Source organism: Bos javanicus, chromosome 7 (genome assembly GCF_032452875.1).
Source record: "Bos javanicus breed banteng chromosome 7, ARS-OSU_banteng_1.0, whole genome shotgun sequence".
NCBI classification, from domain to species: Eukaryota; Metazoa; Chordata; class Mammalia; order Artiodactyla; family Bovidae; genus Bos; species Bos javanicus.
This window is the reverse complement of record NC_083874.1, coordinates 3618415-3638540: the sequence shown is the minus strand read 5'-3', so window position 1 is coordinate 3638540 and position 20126 is coordinate 3618415. Positions and strand designations below refer to the sequence as shown.

The following is a 20126-nucleotide window of genomic DNA, read 5'->3' as shown; positions in this document are numbered from 1 at the left end:
AGGACAGAGAGTGAGTAGAGGTGGGCAGCTATGCCTTCTGTCAACAGGCTCTGGATTTAACTTTGCATAAGTCTAATAAGTTCTCCCCACTGCTGGTAGTACTTATTAAGATTTTCTTCTGTGATTTCAAAGTTCAAGACACAATAAAGAGTTTATAAATTTGTTTGGGTTCTCAAGTTTTCTCTGTCATGGCCTTGGTTACTTCAGCCCAATTTCCCATAGCTGAGGGAGATGAGAGAGATTTCAGGGATGGATGCAGACTGGACCTGTCCTGGCTCTGTGGTGAGAGCCTGTGCTGCTCCAGAAAATACCTCTAGGAGCACCTCCAGGGGGACCCAGCATTGCTGCTATGGCCTCTGAGCTCCGGCCACCCTTAAATCAATCCTGGGCACCTTTCTGTCTTCCTGCAAAACATCGTTTGAACAGAGTGACCATTCCAGACCCAGTCATCAAAGTTAATATTGCATTTTCTCCACTAGTTTTCTAATTTTGAATTGTATGTGTATTATCATCTCTTCATTTTATGTTGATTTTCTCACTAAGTTGGATATGCTATGAAGAGAAGGGTAATGTGAGTTTTAATGATTTACATTGACAGACTCACTTATTCACTTTGCCCTTCTAAAGAGCTCAGATATTTTGTTGAAAGAAAACATTCAAACTCCAAAAATAGTTTCTAAAGTTTTCTCAGAAAGTCACTCAACTTCAGTTAGACTGCAGTCAATTGTCACTATGATTTCACATCCTTTCTCTCTTAATTCATTTAACACTCTAATCACAATAATCTGCTTCAAATGTTAACCTAATCAGTACACTCTTTCTTTTAAATCAATCATTGCTGTCTTCAGAGATGTTTTTAGAGTGAAAAACTAAAAATATCATTTTATTCCTGTTGTCCTGCCATAGTTATTAACACTACCCCTTTCAACACTCATTATTTCCTGGTTTTGAAGGAAAATCAATTGATCCTCCCATTTACAGTGCACTTATTACATGCCAAGAGGTGGACTAAAATCTATGATTCAGAAGTTCATTGAACAAAGTCATTGCTGCAGTTTATTTGAATGTCGATGAGATAAAAGGTGTTTTTTTTTTCAACTTTAATCCTAGATTTATTTAACACAATTATGTTTACTGTACACAACAAAGTATAGACACAACATTATCTAAAATATTACAAAGCTACAAAACAAAATGTATAGTATTGACTATACAATAAAAGATGAAAAAGCAAGGACATGCTTGGTAACCTGCAGGACCACCGGGGTGGTTCTATGGGGACCCTGTAGAGCTGGCTCTCAACTTACGAGTTTCTGAGAAGAAGGGAGCTGTGTGTGTGTATGTACACATGTGAAAAGAACCATTTTGGGCAGATCACAGGAGGTATTTGACTCTAGAGGTCAGAAAAGGACCCTAGCAGGAGAGTAGGGCCAGGCTAACAGGAATGGCATCACTGCTGGAGTCTGCAGGCGGACAGGTTAGGGCAGCACCAGGCCACCGGAACGGGCCTCACGTCATCTGTGAAAAACGAGTTCCCAGGCTGGGGCTGTTGCACCAGCCGGCCCGCTCTGCTCCTCCCTGCTAGCTTTGTCATTAAACAGATTCTCAGGAACTAGAACCAGAGTTTTCTAGCCAGAACTGTGGAGGGCATCTTTACAAGCACGACCCCACACCACTGCAGCGGGAACTCTGCTGCCCTGGGACAAGCCGCAGTTGCTGCCCTCACCTTTTGGAGGAGCTGGAGCTGGAGCGGCTCCGGGGGAGGGGGCGGCGAGGGAAGCGGGGTCGCCAGCGCTTCTGGGACCTGAGCCAAGGGGAAGGTGACCTTCTCCTCCTCTGTGAGGGTGACCTGCGCCACCTGGGGGGCGGTGAACGCATTCTCCTGTGAGGGCTGAGTCGCCTGAGGGGTGGCACAGCGGTGGCCCTGATCTCCTGGCCGTCAATTTGTCCTCCATCCATGTGCTTCAGCGCCTTCTCAGCTCCGTCTGGAGTCTCGAACTCCACATAAGCATCAGACAGACCGGGGTGCATCCTCTCTACAGGCATGTCAATCACTCTAACTCTCCCGAAGGTGGAGAATATCTCCCGGATGTGGTCCTTGGTCACGTTCCTGGTGAGTCTCGCGATGTGCAGCTTGGTGGGTTTAGGGGAAGGGCTGTGCCTTCTCCCTTCCTTTTCATCCCTTTCGGGTTGTTTGGAGTGAGACCGCTGTCTCTTGCCTCTTCTATGCCAGGAAGGCTTCAAAGAGCCAGGGGAGCTGCTGGAGCTGGAGCTGGAGCTGCAGGACGTGCTGGAACGTACTGAGCGGCTGGATGCTGAAGGTGAGCTGGAGCCGCTGCTGGAGCCCGAGCTGGTGCTACAGCTGGACGGAGACCTGGAGCTGCTGCTAGACCTGGAGCTGCTGCTACCACTGGAAGCGCTGCTCCACTTTCGAGTTCTAGCCCTGCCACAGTACTTCTCGCGTGACTCCTTCGGGCCGGCTTTATCTGTAGAGGGATCCCTGGACTGCTCATCAGAGTTCTCTTTGCATCTGGTAGGAGGAGGTGCCATCTTCTCTCTGTCGTGCTCCTCAGTATCTGGAGAGAAACAGCTGATGGAGTAAAAAATGCTTGCTAGTGTTCGGCACAATAAAGCACTATAATAATCAATAAGGCCATCACAGAGACAGAAGAGAGAAAGAGGGAGATATGAAGGAAGAGAAGTAAGGGGAAAGAAAAACATTAATAACAACTGATGAGATTGGGGAAGGCAAAACTGATGACATATGCAGCAGAGAACTGAATTTTTAAAAAGAAAGAAAAGCAAACCAACCAACGAAGCACTTTGTGGGTAAAACATTTTCCAGAGAGAACTATGTAAACAGCCTGCTGTTTGAGAGCAAATACTGCTTCTACTTCAGAGTGATTTTATTTAAAAAAAAAATCTGGCTTATTATCCCACGAAAGGATCATACACAAAACGGTACAAAATGTGGAATATTTCTTAATACTAACATCAAAGAAATAACTTTTAATAAGGTAATTTCTTATTTTAAGGGCCACTACCTGATAAAGAGATTGCACAAAAGTAAAAAGCATATACATGAACACTCGCTTGTGGTTTCTACACTCACCAGAAGAGGCTGGCTTGGAAATCTGGTCTGTGCAGGTTCCCCCAGTTCCAAGAGCTGTCCTTGGACCACTCCTGAGATGCAGACTTGCTGAAGTCTACTGACTTCTGCCTCTGATTCTCCTTTTATAGGCAAAGAGATTGGACAATCCAATCAGGGGGCAACCCAATCCAGAGGGCACACCCTCTCTCAGATCAAAGGCATTGGAGAGGTTCCTAAATCTTCATCCACAAACATTAGGAGTTTTAAACACATGAGCCACCTACCTCCTCGCATGGCCTTGCAGTAAACTCTCTTTGTTCCAAACTCTGATGCTGTGATATTTTTTGGCCTCAGGATGTGTGAGGCACAGGAACTTGCTTTCTGGTTACATTCTTTCAGGAAAAGGAAGATATAGGAAGTTGCTAAGGCATCTAGTGACTTGTAAAGAACACCTGTAGCTGTGGTCCTTCTAAAAGCTACTTTGAAGTTGCAAACAGTCTAGCTTCAAAGAAGGAAACAATGTATCTTCCTTTCCCTTTTGGTTTCTATGGAAGGATTTGTTCCACTATATATATATATATATATATACTATATATAAATATATATATGTATTTATGAGAGCTATATATATTTCATGAGAGCTTCCCTGGTGGCTCAGTTATAAAGAACCCTCCTCATGATGTACTCTGCATGTAAGTTAAATAAACAGGGTGACAATATACAGCCTTGACGTACTCCTTTTCCTATTTGGAACCAGTCTGTTCCATGTCCAGTTCTAACTGTTGCTTCCTGACCTGCATATAAATTTCTCAAGAGGCAGGTCAGGTGGTCTGGTATTCCCATTTCTTGAAGAATTTTCCACAGTTTGTTGTGATCCACACAGTCAAGGCTTTGGCATAGTCAATAAAGCAGAAATAGATGTTTTTCTGGAACTCTCTTGCCTTTTCCATGATCCAGTGGATGTTGGCAATTTGATCTTTGGTTCCTCTGCCTTTTCTAAAACCAACTTGAACATCAGGAAGTTCATGGTTCACATATTGCTGAAGCCTGGCTTGAAGAATTTTGAGCATTACTTTACTAGTGTGTGAGATGAGTGCAATTGTGTGGTAGTTTGAGCATTCTTTGGCATTGCCTTTCTTTGGGATTGGAATGAAAACTGACCCTTTCCAGTCCTGTGGCCACTGTGGAGCATTTCAAATTTGCTGGCATATTGAGTGCAGCACTTTCACAGCGTTATCTTTTAGGATTTGAAACAGCTTAACTGGAATTCTATCACCCGCACTAGCTTTGTTCATAGTGATGCTTCCTACGGCCCACTTGACTTCACATTCCAGGATGCCTGGCTCTAGGGGATCACACCATCATGATTATCTGGGTCGTGAAGATCTTTTTTGTACAGTTCTTCTGTGTATTCTTGCCACCTCTTCTTAATATCTTCTGCTTCTGTTAGGTCCATACCATTTCTGTCCTTTATCGAGCCCATCCTTGCATGAAATGTTCCCTTGCTATCTCTAATTTTCTTGAAGAGATCTCTAGTCTTTCCCATTCTATTGTTTTCCTCTATTTCTTTGCACTGATTGCTGAGGAAGGCTTTCTTATCTCTTCTTGCTATTCTTTGGAACTTGTATTCAGATGCTTATATCTTTCCTTTTCTCCTTTGCTTTTCGCTTCTCTTTTTTTCACAGCTATTTGTAAGGCCTCCCCAGACAGCCATTTTGCTTTTTTGCATTTCTTTTCCATGGGGATGGTCTTGATCCCTGTCTCCTGTACAATGTCACGAACCTCATTCCATAGTTCATCCGGCACTCTATCTGTAAGATCTAGTCCTTTAAATCTATTTCTCACTTCCACTGTATAATCATAAGGGATTTGATTTAGGTCATACCTGAATGATCTAGTGGTTTTCCCTATTTTCTTCAATTTATGTCTGAATTTGGCAATAAGGAGTTCCTGATCTGAGCCACAGTCAGCTCCCAGTCTTGTTTTTGCTGACTGTATAGAGCTTCTCCATCTTTGGCTGCAAAGAGTATAATCAGTCTGATTTTGGTGTTGACCATCTGGTGATGTCCATGTGTAGAGTCTTCTCTTGTGTTGTTGAAGAGGGTGTTTGCTATGACCAGTGTGTTCTCTTGGCAAAACTCTATTAGCCTTTGTCCTGCTTCATTCTGTATTCCAAGGCCAAATTTGCCTCTTAACCCAGGTGTTTCTTGACTTCCTACTTTTGCATTCCAGTCCCCTATAATGAAAAGGACATCTTTTTTGGGTGTTAGTTCTAAAAGGTCTTGTAGGTCTTCATAGAACCATTCAACTTCAGCTTCTTCAGCGTTACTGGTTGGGGCATAGACTTGAATTAGTGTGATATTGAATAGTTTGCCTTGGAAACGAATAGAGATCATTCTGTCATTTTTGAGATTGCATCCAAGTACTGCATTTCGGACTCTTGTTGACCATGATGGCTACTCTATTTCTTCTAAGGGATTCCTGCCCACAGTAGTAGATATAATGGTCATCTAAGTCAAATTCACCCATTCCAGTCCATTTTAGTTCGCTGATTCCTAGAATGTCGACTTTCACTCTTGCCATCTCCTGTTTGACCACTTCCAATTTGCTTTGATTCATGGACCTGACATTCCAGGTTCCTATGCAATATTGCTCTTTACAACATTGGACCTTGCTTCTATCACCAGTCACATCCACAACTGGGTATTGTTTTTGCTTTGGCTCCATCCCTTCACTCTTTCTGGAGTTATTTCTCCATTGATCTCCAGTAGCATATTGGGCGCCTACCGACCTGGGGAGTTCCTCTTTCAGTATCCTATCATTTTGCCTTTTCATACTGTTCATGGGGTTCTCAAGGCAAGAATACTGAAGTGGTTTACCATTCCCTTCTCCAGTGGACCACATTCTGTCAGACCTCTCCACCATGACCCGTCCGTCTTGGGTGGCCCCACAGGGCATGGCTTAGTTTCATTGAGTTAGACAAGGCTGTGGTCCATGTGATTAGATTAACTAGTTTTCTGATTATGGTTTCAGTGTGTCTGCCCTCCGATGCCCTCTTGCAACACCTACCGTCTTACTTGGGTTTCTCTTACCTTGGATATGGGGTATTCATCAAAAACTGATATCAGTGAATAAAGAAATAGAGAAATCCAAAATTATGATTAGGACTCCAACACCCCTCCCCAACAATACCACTAGTCTAAAAGTCAACAAGCTTATAGGGGAACAATGGCACCAATGAACGGGATCCAGGTGACACTCACAGCACTCAGTTGGTATTTGTAGGGCAATCAACCCAACAACAGAATATACATTCTTCTCAAGCACCAATGTGTTATTCACTGAGATAGGCCATATTCTGGGTCATAAAACAAGCTTCAGTACATTTAAAAGAATTGAATCATATAGAGCATGTTCTCTGACTACAGTGGAATCAATCTCCAGTCAATAAAATAAGATATAAATCTCAAAACAATTGCAAGTTAAAGAACATACATATATAATGATCCATGATTCAAACAGGAACTGTCAAGGAATTTAAATCTACATAGAAATCATTAAAAATCAAAATACAATATGTCAAAATTTATGAGATGTAGCCAAAGCAATGCCAAGAGGGAAATTTATAAAACTAAATATGTACATTGTGAAACAGGAAATGTCTCAAATCCACGTTAAAATCTCCAGTTCAAGAAATTAGAAGAGCAAAATAAACTCAAAGTAAGCAGAGGGTAGGAAAAACAAAAGAAAAATCATTGACTTTAAACAAATGCATAGAGAAAATAAAAATGATAAAGCAATATGAAATAAGAACTCTGATTAAATAGGGAAATGTTAAATTTATCAGTAATTACCATATTGTAACTTTTACCCAAGCTATTTGATTCAATTCAGTAAAGTTAGAACTATAATATATTTTTTTAAAAGATGGAAAGATTGATTGTCAAATTCACATGAAATAGACATTTTTAAGGAAGAAATAAGAACTTTTTTTTTTTAAAGAACCATGATAGGAAATATGAAAAAGGTGATATGCAGAGACATTATGCAAATTTTGTTACTGAAGGAAAGAGAATAAAAAACAACCAACCAACTGAATGACTAATGCAGAGGGTGCAGGAACACTTCCTTGTATACAAGGGAGCTTACTATGTGATGAAATTAGCATTTCAATAAGTTAGAAAATGATTTAATAAACGACTTAAGGAAAATACACTACAGATTTAATCTACATTAATTCAAAATATATTCTAAAAATAAACTTGAACGTTTGAAACACTAAAGGAGTGAGAAGAAAGCATAAAGACACTGTGTATGACCTGTATATTCAACTCAGTACGGATCTTTACAACTGACTGTCAGTTGACTCAAACAAACAAAATACCCGGGGCAGATACAACAAAGAGTGCTTTGACAAGTTCTTAGTTATAAAATACGGTTACTAAGATGGAGGAGAGGCTGAAAAAACAGACGCTGTGCTTACTGCATATTTAATGATGGAAGAAATGGTTGGATTCAATAGCAAAGGCTTTGAGGCGTGCCATTAGTCTAGAACAGAAAGCCTATGAGTGAGTCTTGAGGACTGAGTGTAGTTATATACCGATACTTTTAAAAAGAGAGGGTAGGTTACCCGGTCAACAGAGGTAAAGCAATTTTGGTTATTTTTAAATATCTGAATGAACATATGATATAATAGTAAATTTGACATAATGCATTCAGATATTACAAATCATATATAGTATTTAAATGTTCTATTTTTCAAAATCCTAAAAATGAGATAGAGATTTATGAGATAAAACCTAAGAATGTCTACTTCACTGGGAACTTAAATTCTTTAAAACTTTCAAAGTGATCTTCTCAGGTCTCAGGAGGATAATGTAGCACTCTGGGGCAAAGATGCGGCCCTGGAGCCCAGCACTGGAGGCCAACATGGAGAGGATCTCCACGGCCACCAAGACCTTGCCCTTGGTGCGATACAGGGAGGAAGGTGACCCAGACACTGCAGAACACCAGCATCCTGAAGGCCAGGAACTTGGTTTCACTGAAGGTGTCAGGCAGGTTCCTGGCCAGGAAAGCTAGGGAGAAGGTTCCCAGGGCTAAGGAGCCCAAGTATCCCAGGACACAGTAGAGGGCAGTGACTGAGCCCTTATTGCACATGATTATGAGCTCCTTGGGCTCAGAATGAGTGTCCATCTTAAGGAAAGGGGGCAAGGTTCCCAGCCAGACTCCACAGAGAATCACTTGGATCAGAGAGCACAAGGGGATGACATCGTTAGAAGCTCCTGTTACCAGTTACCGCCTCATGGTTCTTCCTGGTTTCCTGGTCTTGAATGCCAGGATCACAGTCAGGGTTTTGGCCAAAACCCTGGCAACAGCTATGGAGAACCCAGCTCCAAATGTGATTTGTTGGAGGATGCAGGTGGCTCTATTGGGATGACCAATGAAGAGTAAGGAGCAGAGGAAACACAGGAAGAGGGAGATGAGCAGGACTTAGCTGAGAGTCCAGTTATTTGCCTTGACTATGGGGGTGTCTTGTTACTTCACAAAGACCCACAAAACCTCAGCTGTGATGGCAGATAAACAGAGAGCCGTGCAGGCCAGAGACACCCCCAAAGGATCATCAAAGCCCAGAGAGGTCAAGTCCTTAGGGAGGCAGCGATTTCTCTCACTATTTGGATGCTCTTGAGCTGGGCACAAACTGGGGAAACTGTGGAGACAGTGTCAGACTTTATTTTTGGGGCTCCAAAATCACTGCAGATGGTGATTGCAGCTATGAAATTAAAATACATGTACTCCTTGGAAGGAAAGTTATGACCCACCTAGATAGCATATTCAAAAGCAGAGACATTACTTTGCCAACAAAGGTCTGCCTAGTCAAGGCTATGGTTTTTCCAGTGGTCATGTATGGATGTGAGAGTTGGACTGTGAAGAAAGCTGAGCGCCGAAGAATTGATGCTTTTGAATTGTGGTGTTGGAGAAGACTCTTGAGAGTCCCTTGGACTTCAAGGAGGTCCAACCAATCCATCCTAAAGGAGATCAGTCCTGGGTGTTCATTGGAAGGACTGATGCCAAAGCTGAAACTCCAATACTTTGGCCACCTCATGCGAAGAGTTGACTCATTGGAAAAGACTCTGATGCTGGGAGGGATTGGGGGCAGGAGAGCAGGGGACGACAGAGGATGAGATGGCTGGATGGCATCATCAACTCGATGGATAAGAGTTTGGGTGAACTCCAGGAGTTGGTGATGGACAGGGTGGCCTGGCGTGCTGCAATTCATGGGGTCACAAAGAGTCAGACACGACTGAGCAACTGAACTGAATTGAACTGAGCTGCGCACTGGATACAGTGCTCTGCATCTAGGGAAAAAGCAAAGACTCACCATTTCATTTTCAGAAATTCTCCATATTTGGCCTTTTTTTTTTTTTTTTTTAACATGGTCACCTTTCCTCTCATTGTGCATACAAACTGCCTCTGATGTCATACTCAGGAACAAGATTAAGAGTATACATTCATAACCTAGGAAGAACGCTTTCAGTTACAGGTAAGACAAAACACAATCAGTCTGGATCTTCAGCATATTGTGGAACAATGCTGGCTCAGCGATCCCAACAAGGATATGGATTTCATCCCAATTTTTTCTCTACTGTCCCAGTGTCGTCTTCATCCTAAGATTTGTCCTGCCATGAAAGTGAAAGAAAGTGAAGTCGCTCAGTGGTGTCCGACTCTTTGCGACCTCATGGACTGTAGCCTATCAGGCTCCTCTGTCCATGGGATTTTCCAGGCAAGAGTGCTGGAGTGGATTGCCGTTTCCTTCTCCAGGGGATCTTCCCCACCCAGGAGTCGAACCCTGGTCTCTTGCATTGCAGGCAGACGCTTTACTGTCTGAGCCACCATGGCTTCTGCAATTTTCCTGGTGAAGTCAAAGTCAAAGCTTTCCTTATTCATACGTATACTGAGAAGGAACGTTCACCTAGCCCTCCCGGGGCATCCTCTTGTGTCATTACCCTGATTCCTATGGGCTGCTTTTTGTATATAACTTGATATCTGGTAGAACAAATGTTTCCACATTCTACTCTTTCATTTTTCTATGACCAGTCTTGTACAATTTTTCTATACAAAATTTGAACATAATTTGATTGAATAGAAATAATTTGGTGTCTGAGTGGATTTCTATTGTCTTATATATTTGTGATGGTGATATCTTAATTACTGATGAATTTTAAAAAATTTCCATTCAGGTACACCTCCCTAAATCAGGCTTAATTTTTTTTTCTTTGTAAAATAGCAGGTAGTAAATAACTTCAGTGTTACACGGCTATGTGGTCTTTGTGGCATTTATTCCCCTCTGCTGTTATGAAACAAGATCAGTCATAAATACATAAATTAATGAACTTGGCTCTGTTTCAATTATGTTTATTCAAATAGGCAATAGTCTGCCTGCTTCTGCTGCTAAGTCGCTTCAGTCGTGTCCGACTCTGTGCGACCCCACAGATGGCAGCCCACCAGGCTCTCCCATCCCTGGGATTCTCCAGGCAAGAACACTGGAGTGGGGTGCCATTGCCTTCTCCTACTCCTCCCCAAAAGTTCCTATTATTTTTATGGCTGACTCTCATGCAGTAGTACAAAGTCCTAACAAAAGCAACGTAATTCTCATTCACATTTCTTTCCCCCAGCTACCTGGTCTCGATTCATAGAGCAGACACCTCTCCTGGCCTCTCTCTCTGTCCTTTCAGAGACATGTGTGGCACCCACTAACATATGTCTGTTTAGTCTAGCTCTCTAGTCCCGTGTTCCTCTATATGTCTCTTGTTTTAAACACTTATTTGATGTTACAAATCCTTCAGTAAGTCCATGAACAAGAGAATTATTTTTTTTTGAGAATTATTTTTATAAATATTTTGTTTATACCTGAGAATATTTATTTGACAAGTGATCAAAATGCAATGACTTCTACTCTTAAGGTGACTGGAATTACCCAGTACTGATGGAAGGACTCAATTCATTACAATAGACTTAATGTTTTAGAAAATTGAAGCGCTGTAATCCTCCTCCACTTAATATTTTATAGTAACGTGTTTTGTTTCAGTACATAAGTTTATAAATCTCTATTTCAAGCAACAGCTACATTTAGGGGCTGTAGGTTGTGATTTAAATTAGAATGATGTCTTTTTCTTTTTTATATCGTAATACTCCAAAGGGTAGAGTCCTGGTCTTAGTTACACACACTTGATAAGTTGTGCAGTATTCAGGTCTTGGTACATAAGGTAATAAAATATTTCTGTTTTAATTTACATGTACATGCTCTGTGCTTATCATCTGGGTGTGAAAAGTATTAAGTCTCAAGCTTTCAAGGCACCCACAGGCTGCCTTGTTGATCATATATGTTATATTTTATGGCAGGCTTTAGCATGGTCCCTGATGAAACTTCAGAATGAGATTTTCCCCTGGAAACAGTGCTGCAGTGGAGCCTAATAGGAAGACCACAGGCAGACCTGAGATTACCCATAATTGGGAAACAATAGTGATTAAAACATGGAGCTGTTGCAAGAATGAGTGGAAGCATGAATGGAGAGCAATGGTGCATATTGGCCCTGATGCCAGTCCCCTTGGTTTTCTTCTTATTGAGAGTATTCATGGGGAGAAGTTGCCATAAAGTGCAAACTTATTTTATATCTCTCTGATTGGAAATTTCTCTCCCTGTGCATGAAACACAGATGAAGCAGCAGATGGGCTTTCCTTCCTCTGGAATTTTCCTGAATCCTGGAACACAGGTCTGGCTGCACACAGACTGAGGCATCTGAAGGGAAGAGAGAATTATGGTCATAATTTTGCAGAAAATGAGCAGCTTTAAGAAGATGTCTGTGTTTCTGGCCTTGTAATGAGAATTCTGATAGAAGGTAATCACTCTGTACCCCCACCCTTCACTGTTGATTCGATGTAGACATATAATTAAGCATGTCTATGGTTAACTTGGGCTTCCCTCGTAGCTCAGTCGGTAAAGAATCTGCCTGCAAGGCAGGAGACCTGGGTTTCATCTGTGGGTCGGGAAGATCCCCTGGAGAAGGAAATGGCAACCCACTCCAGTATTCTTGCCTGAAGAATCCCACGGACAGACGAGCCTGGCAGGCTACATCCACGGGGTCTCAAGAGTCGGACATGACTTAGCAACTAAAGAGAGAGAGATGGTTAACTTTCTTCTTTTTAAAATGCTCACCAAATATCACCAAGCCATCTAATCAGTTTTATTTCATAAATCAATGACAATCTGTCTACTTTATTATGCACTTTATCAAATCTTTCACATGCAGCTTTCTATGTAGTAATGACTTTGAGAACTTGTATGCCTGATGACATTCCTACCATCCTTTCATACTTGGTTAGAAGGAAGAGAATAGTTTCTAGATGGAAGACGCTGATGCTGTGATAATGAGGCACACTACTTGTTCGCTCACTACTCATTGTGTCTGACTCTTTGTGACACCATGGACTGAGGCAAACCAGGATTCCCTGTCCTTCACCATCACCTGGAGCTTGCTCAAACTCATATCCATTGAGTTGGTGATGCCATCTAACCATCTCGTCCTCTGTCGTCCCCTTCTCCTCCTGCCTTCAATCTTTCCCAGCTTTAGTGTCTTTTCTAATGAGTCAGCTCTTTGCATCAGATGGCCAAAGGATTGGAGTTTCAGCTTCAGCATCAGTCCTTCCAGTCAATATTCAGAACTGATTTCCTTTAGGATTGACTGGTTTGATCTCCTCATAGACCAAGGGACTCTCGAGAGTCTTCTCTAACATGGTTCACAAGCATCAGTTTTTCAATGCTTAGCCTTTCTTATGGTCCAATTCTCATTCATACATGACTACTGGAAAAACCATGGTTTTCACTAGACAGACCATTGTTGGCAAAGTAATGTCTCTGCTTTTTAATATGCTGTCTAGGTTGGTCATAGCTTTTCTTCCAAGGAACAAGCCTCTTTTAATTTCATGGAGACAGTCACCATCTGCAGTGATTTTGGAGCCCAAAAAAGTCTCTCACTGTTTGCATTGTTTCTCTATCTATTTGCCATGAAGTGATGGCACCAGATGCCATGAACTTAGTTTTTTTGAATGTTGAGTTTTAAGCCAGCTTTTTCAATCTCCTCTTTCACCTTCATCAAGAGGTTCTTTAGTTCCTTTTCCCTTTCTGCCATTAGAGTGGTGTCATCTGCATATCTGAGATTATTGGTATTTCTCCTGTCAATCTTGATACCAGCTTGTGCTTCATCCAGTCAGGCATTTTACACGATGTACTCTGCATAAAAGTTAAATAAGCAGGGTGACAATATACAGCCTTGACATACTCCTTACCCAATTTTGAACTAGTCTGTTGTTTGATGTCCATTTCTAACTGTTGCTTCTTGACCTGCATACAGGTTTCACGGGAGGCAGGTAAGGTGGTCTGATATTCCCATCTCTTTAAGAATTTTCCACAGTTTATCATGATTCACACAGTCAAAGTCTTTGGTATAGTCAATAATGCAGAAATAGATGGTTTTCTGGAACTCTCTTGCTTTTTCTATGATCTAGCAGATGTTGGCAATTTGATCTCTGATTCCTCTGCTTTTTCTAAATTCAGCTTGAACATCTGGAAGTTTGTGGTTCACGTACTGTTGAAAACTAGCTTGCAGAATTTTGAGCATTACTTTGCTAGCATTGAGATGAGTGCAATTGTGCAGTAGTTTGAGCATTCTTTGGCATTGCCTTTCTTTGGGATTGGAATGAAAACTGACCTTTTCCAGTCCTGTGGCCACTGCTGAGTTTTCCAGATTTGCTGGCATATTGAGTGCAGCACTTTCACAGCATTATCTTTTAGGATTCGAAATAGCTCAACTGGAATTCCATTATCTCCACTAGCTTTGTTCATAGTGATGCTTCCTAAGGCCCTCTTGACTTCACGCTCCAAGATGTCTGGCTCTAGGGGAGTGATCACATCATTGTGGTTATCTGGGTCATTAAGATCTTTTTTGTATAGTTCTGTGTATTTTTGCGACCTCTTCTTAATGTCTTCTGCTTCTGTTAGGTCCATATCATTTCTGTCCTTTATTGTGCTCATCTTTGCATGACATATTCCTTTGGTATCTCTAATGTTCTTGAAGAGATCTCTAGTCTCATAGGGTAACTTCTCATAGGATATAGGATGTCTGTGCCCAGGAAATATTCTGGAAGAAAAAGCTCAAGGACCTCATACAGTGTCATTTCAGGTGGTTATTCTCTGCTTTCCTCTCATGGTAGAACATCCACAAACGGACAAAAAACCCCACATCTTTAAAAATGAGTCATTCACTGACTATTAAAAATGATAATGGTAATAAAAATCTGTGTCTGCCTCTGCCAAAGTGTGGTTGTGAGACCTTTATAAGTACTTAACTTTTTGGAGCCTCATTGTTTGCTTCTAAAAAGTGAGCTTAATGTTTAGAAGGTGTTAGGATTAAATGAGATACGTGTAATGTGTTTGCACATCCTTGTCAGGAGGGGAGCATTCATTTGATTTCCATTAATAATACTATTGACTTTATTTTAGATCAACAAACCCATAAATGCTCTGCTCTGGAAAAACAGCTACTGCATCTGTGTGAAATGCACCACAGAGGACAAATGGTTGATAAAAAACCTAGCCATTTCCTCCATAACTAAGTACCCAGTAAGCACATCCTTGGGGCTTCCCCGGTGGCACAGGGATAAAGAATCTGCCTGTCAAGCAGCAGATCAAACCCAAGTTCGATCCCTCGGTCAGAAAGATTCTCTGCAGAAGGGAGTGGCAACCCCCTCCAGTGTTCTTGTCTGGGAAATCCCAGTAACAGAAGAGCATGGCAGACGACAGTCCACGAGGTTGTAAAGAGTTGGACATAACTTAGTGACTAAACAACCACGGTGACAAAGCACATCTCCATTAGTTTGGCCACTCCTCCAATCTGCAAAGGTCGTTTTAGAACTCAGACTTCTCACCACACTTTGCTGTATCTTGTCTGTTTGGTTTCACCAACTGACCCTTAGAGTAAAGGTTTATATTTGGGTAAAATATCGAAGTTATACATGGTTTTCCCACTTGTCTTTGTAACTCCTTAACTTTTACAATGCAACTTTAAAATAAAATACTAATTCAAATGAGATGAAAAAGTTGTAAATTACCTCTGAACAATGATTTAGCCAATTTTTAATATTTGTTATGTATTTTCCTCATCCTCTTAAATCATGCATTTCCAACATACTGGAAATGGCAACTTTTGAATGACTAAAGTACTTAACTTAGTATAAAGAATTATCTATGTCTGAATTGAGTAACAGAGAAGAAAAATATTGCTGGATTTTGTTAAAATCAGATACAAAGCCAATCTTAATAAAATCATACTTTATAGGATCAGATTTTATATTAACAGAAAATTCTCATTTGAATAGGTATCATCTCTTCCTTGAGTGTAACTATAAGAAGACACAAATGTAACTTCAAATATTAAGTAGACCTTCTGTTTCAGTTAGCCTATGGATCTTAGTATAAAAATGAAGACCAATCATGGGAAATTCAAACTGAGGTTTCCCATGAGGCTTGAAGATCAGAGGACATTGCAAGGAGAGGCTGGTAAAGGTGAAATCTGTCAGATGCAAATTTCTCAAGGACCACCCTAATCTCCTTTCCTTCAGCACCAATGTAGCCCTTCCACCCTTTTCTTAGGGTCTTTCTTGGTTCCTCATTCTCTCTGCCTCCCTGACAATCCCAGCTGCCATCAAGGCCAGAGTCAGATTCTCCTCTTTCTTCACAACCTGCATTTGACTCTTGATATCTCCAAAAGTAACCTGTTTCCTGCAGAGGGGCTGTGAGAGACCCAGGCCCATTCCTGTACTCATCTATGACTGCTATGGACACTGCTTGGCTTTATGAGGGCTGGTATGCAGACCCTCACGCACCCTTAGATTGGTCCAGGGATTCGCCTGAAGTACGTGGTGCAATTGTTGTTAAGGCATTTGTAAAATCCAAAGGACATAGAAGTTCTCCTTCACCTGGAGTCCCTGCAGTCTCTTGTTCTCCAAGGTCTCCTCCCATTGGCTGCCCCTGAACTCGCTGTCAGCCCGAGGTATATTCTAGTCACTGACCTCTGGAATAGGCAGCTGGTCAGTCTCACAGGGTGTCTAGAGCTTATGCTGGTTTTCTGCTTGGCCTGTTTCATGTTCTCACTGTTTCCTCTGTGAAGTTGGGCATCATTTTTGAGCTTTCTTTGTAAAATTAAAATGTGAAATTTGAATAAAATGGAGGCTAAAGACTACCATACATGGGGAAGGTCTCAACTAATTTGAATATTCTATCCTGGTCTGTCCCTTGAAAAATGTCTCTCAAATTGTAGTCTACAATGACAGAAAGGTGAAGGTCATTATCCAGTGCCAAATCCAGAGCAATCTATGTAATACATTTTCCAAATACTAAACCCTTACCTCCTGAAAGAGCTAAAATCCACCCACCTACTACACTTACACAGATGTCATCTTTTGAGTGACACACAGCAATAAACTAGCAACAGCATCGTAGGAGTCTAAATCCTTTCTTGATAAAATTCATTTGCGATTTTAGTCGCATTGATCCATTTCAGACACAAACACGATCGTTTCACCATAACTTTTCACACATATCTAAAAATTTATTATAGGAATTGACTCGCAGGGTTGTAAGATAGAGGAGTCCCAGAGATGGCCATCTCCAAGCAGGAGAAGCAGAAAAGCTGGTGGCATGAGTCTAAGTCTGAAGTCCTGAGAACCAGAAGTTCTGATGTCCCAGGGCAGGAAGAGATGGATGTCCCAGCTCAGAAAGTGAGGGTGGACTGACCTTCCTTCACTTTGGGTTCTATTCTGGCCTTCAGGAAACTGGAAAACACGTGCTCACATTGGTGAGGGGGCATTCTTTACTTCATTTACCAGAAGCAAATGCTAGTCTCCGCAGGAAACACCCTCAAGAGTACACCCAGAAACAGTGCTTAGCCACCCACCTGGCAAGCCTTAGCCCAGGCGAGTTGACAAGTAAGAGTAACTGTCATGCATGGACAGTGATTCCTCCAGCTCTTTTCTTTTATCTCAAGACTGTTTTGACGATTCAGTCTCCTTTTTCTTTCAATTTTTCAAAATTATTAATCCTAGTTCTGTGGAAAATGCCATTGGTTTTTTCATGAATAATTTTATTTATCTTCATATGTTCTTTTTTAAAATTATTTTTTACAGAGTATTATTAATTTACAATGTACTTTTAGTTTCAGCTGTACAGCAGATCAGTTATTCACATACATATGTACACTCTTTTTTTAAGATACTTTTCCTGTATAAAGAAAAGAGTCATTAAAGAGTAAAGAGTCCCCTATGCTATAGTGTAGGTTCTTATTAGTTATCTATTTTATAGATAGTAGTTTGTGTCAATCCATCTCCCAATGTATCCCTCTCCTCTTTATCCACTTGGTAATTATGTTACTTTTCTACATCTGTGACTCTATGGAAATACAGCCATGGTATTTTGATAGGGGTTGCCTTGAATCTGTAGATTGCCTTGAGTAGGATGTTCATTTTAACATACTTAACAATTTAATCAACTGTATTAATTCTTCCAATCCATGAACACAAAATATCTTCCCATCTCTTTGTGTCTTCTTCAATTCCTTTATCAATGTCATACTTTTTTGAGTACAGTTTTTTCCCCTCCTTTGGTAGGATTATTCCCAGGAATTTTACATTGTCTTTTCCTGCCAGTGTTGACTTCTGGACTTCTGGACCCATGGTTCTAGGTCCATGAATGGGAAAGTGAAAGTCGCTCAGTTGTGTCTGACTCCTGGCGACCCCATGGACTATACAGTCCATGGAATTCTCTAGGCCAGAATACTGGAGTGGATAGCCATTCCCTTCTCCAGGGGATCTTCCCAACCCAGGGACCTTCCCAATCCAGGTCTTCCACATTGCAGGCCTGAGGCCTATCATCTCAGACAATCACCAGTTTACACCCTCATTCATGTTACCTGCTAAGTCACTTCAGTTGTGTCCGACTCTGTGTGACCCCATAGATGGCAGCCCACCAGGCTCCTCCGTCCCTGGGATTCTCCAGGCAAGAACACTGGAGTGGGTTGCCATTTCCTTCTCCAATGCATGAAAGCGAAAAGTGAAAGTGAAGTCGCTCAGTTGTGTCCGACTCTTAGTGACCCCATGGACTGCAGCTCACCAGGCTCCTCTGTCCATGGGATTTTCCAGGCAAGAGTACTGGAGTGGGGTGCCTTTGCCTTATGTTACCAATGTGTCCTAAAGGAGCAGATGGACCTGAACCCAGAGCTTGTAGTCCTTGGGATGGCTATGTTCTTACCACTGACTTAAGAAGTGTTTTTGTCATGGGGTGTGAAACTTTCAAAGCTTCCTGTTGGGAACTTTAAAAGATGAGGCACAAGATGAGCAGCGTGAGGGGTGCAGAAGGAGATGCCACCAGATTGATAGCGGGTGGACATGCATGCACACAGCCTGACCAGTTAAAATATTGGAATGAGTAGTAAACAGGCACCCCAAAATCCACCCAAGGATTGGAGCTAACGTATTTCCATCTGGCAGTTTGAACATTATTCTCTGGAAACACCTTGTAAAATCAAGTGCAAGATGGAGATCTTGACTCTTCTGAGTCAAATAAATGTTTTACTTTTTGTAATAAGGTCATCAGAATTTTGATATGATTGAATGGAACCTGTAGGTCACTTTGGTTGGTACTGTCATTTAGCAGCATCAATCTTCCAATCCATGACATGGAACATCTTTACATTAATCATGTCTCCTTTAGTTTTTTTTAGCAGTGGTTTGTAATTTTCAGAGTACAAGTTTTTTGCCTCATTGGCTATGTTTATTCCTAAGAATTTTATTCCTCTTTGTACTGTTCGCTGTTATTGTTCAGAAACACAAGTGATTTTTATGCTGCTTTGTATCTTGCAACTTTGCCAAATTCACTTATTATTGTCTCTGAAAGTGAATGTGTGTGTGTTTGTGGTTTTTGTGTGGGTATGTTAACGTGTGTGTGTAATCTTTGGGAATTTCTATGTACAAGTTCATGTCATGTTCGAACAGAGATAACTTTATTTCTTCCTTCCCTGTGTGGATGCCTCGGTATTTCTTTTTCTTGCCTAATTGCTCTGGCTAGGAATTCCTGTCCTATTTGATTAGAAACAGCAAAAGCTAATGTCTCTCTCTTGTTCACAGTCTTATGGAAAATATTTTCAGACTTTATTGAGTGAGATGCCCCCTGTGGCTTTTCCATGGCCTCTGTCATGTTAGAGTTTCCTTGCGTTCCTCCTCTTTCTACTTGGTAGTATTTTGCTGAAGATATTTTTATTAGCCTTCATGAAGACATTCATCTGAGGTTTCTTTTTTGTAATCTCTTTGTCTCCCTTTGGTAAAAGGATACTACAGCCCTCATGGAATGAGTTAGAAAGTGTTGCTTCTGCTTCATTTTTGGGAAGCATTTGTAAATGATTATCCTTAACTAGTATTTTATGTTTGGTAGAATTCAACACTGAATTCATATGGTCCAAGGTTGACCTTTGCTGGACTTTTTGGGTTGCTGATTCAATCTTCTTACTGGTCTACTTATATTTTCTATTTCTTCATGATTCAGTTTTGGTGGGAGCATCTCCATGAATTATTCATGCTATCTGGGCTATCTAATCTGTTTGTGTGCAGCTGGACATAGTATTTTTATATAATTATTTCTATTTCTGTCTATTCAGGAGTAATGCCCACACATTCATTTCTTATTTTATTTTTTGATCAGGTCACACAGCTTGCAGGCCAGGATTTAACTTGGGCCACCACAGTGAGAGCATTGAATCCCAGCCAGTGATCCATCAGGGATTTCCTCATTTATTATTTTAATAGTTTGAGTCTTCTCTGTACTTTCTCAGTCAATGGGATTAAAGGTTTGTCAATGTTGTTGATCTTTTCCAAGAACCAACTTTTATGGCTTTGAATATTGTTTTTCTCTTCTGAATTATTTATCTCTGTT

At 41.2% G+C, this 20126-nt stretch overlaps 1 protein-coding gene across 1 annotated transcript; it reads right to left on the bottom strand.

Annotated features, from left to right (window-relative positions):
* Positions 1–1196: 1196 nt before the first annotated feature.
* LOC133251931 (RNA-binding protein with serine-rich domain 1-like) lies at positions 1197–2550 on the bottom strand. The gene has a single exon (XM_061424705.1). It carries the CDS (start codon positions 2548–2550, stop codon positions 1723–1725), a length of 828 nt encoding a protein of 275 aa, XP_061280689.1. The 3' UTR covers positions 1197–1722.
* Positions 2551–20126: the final 17576 nt, after the last annotated feature.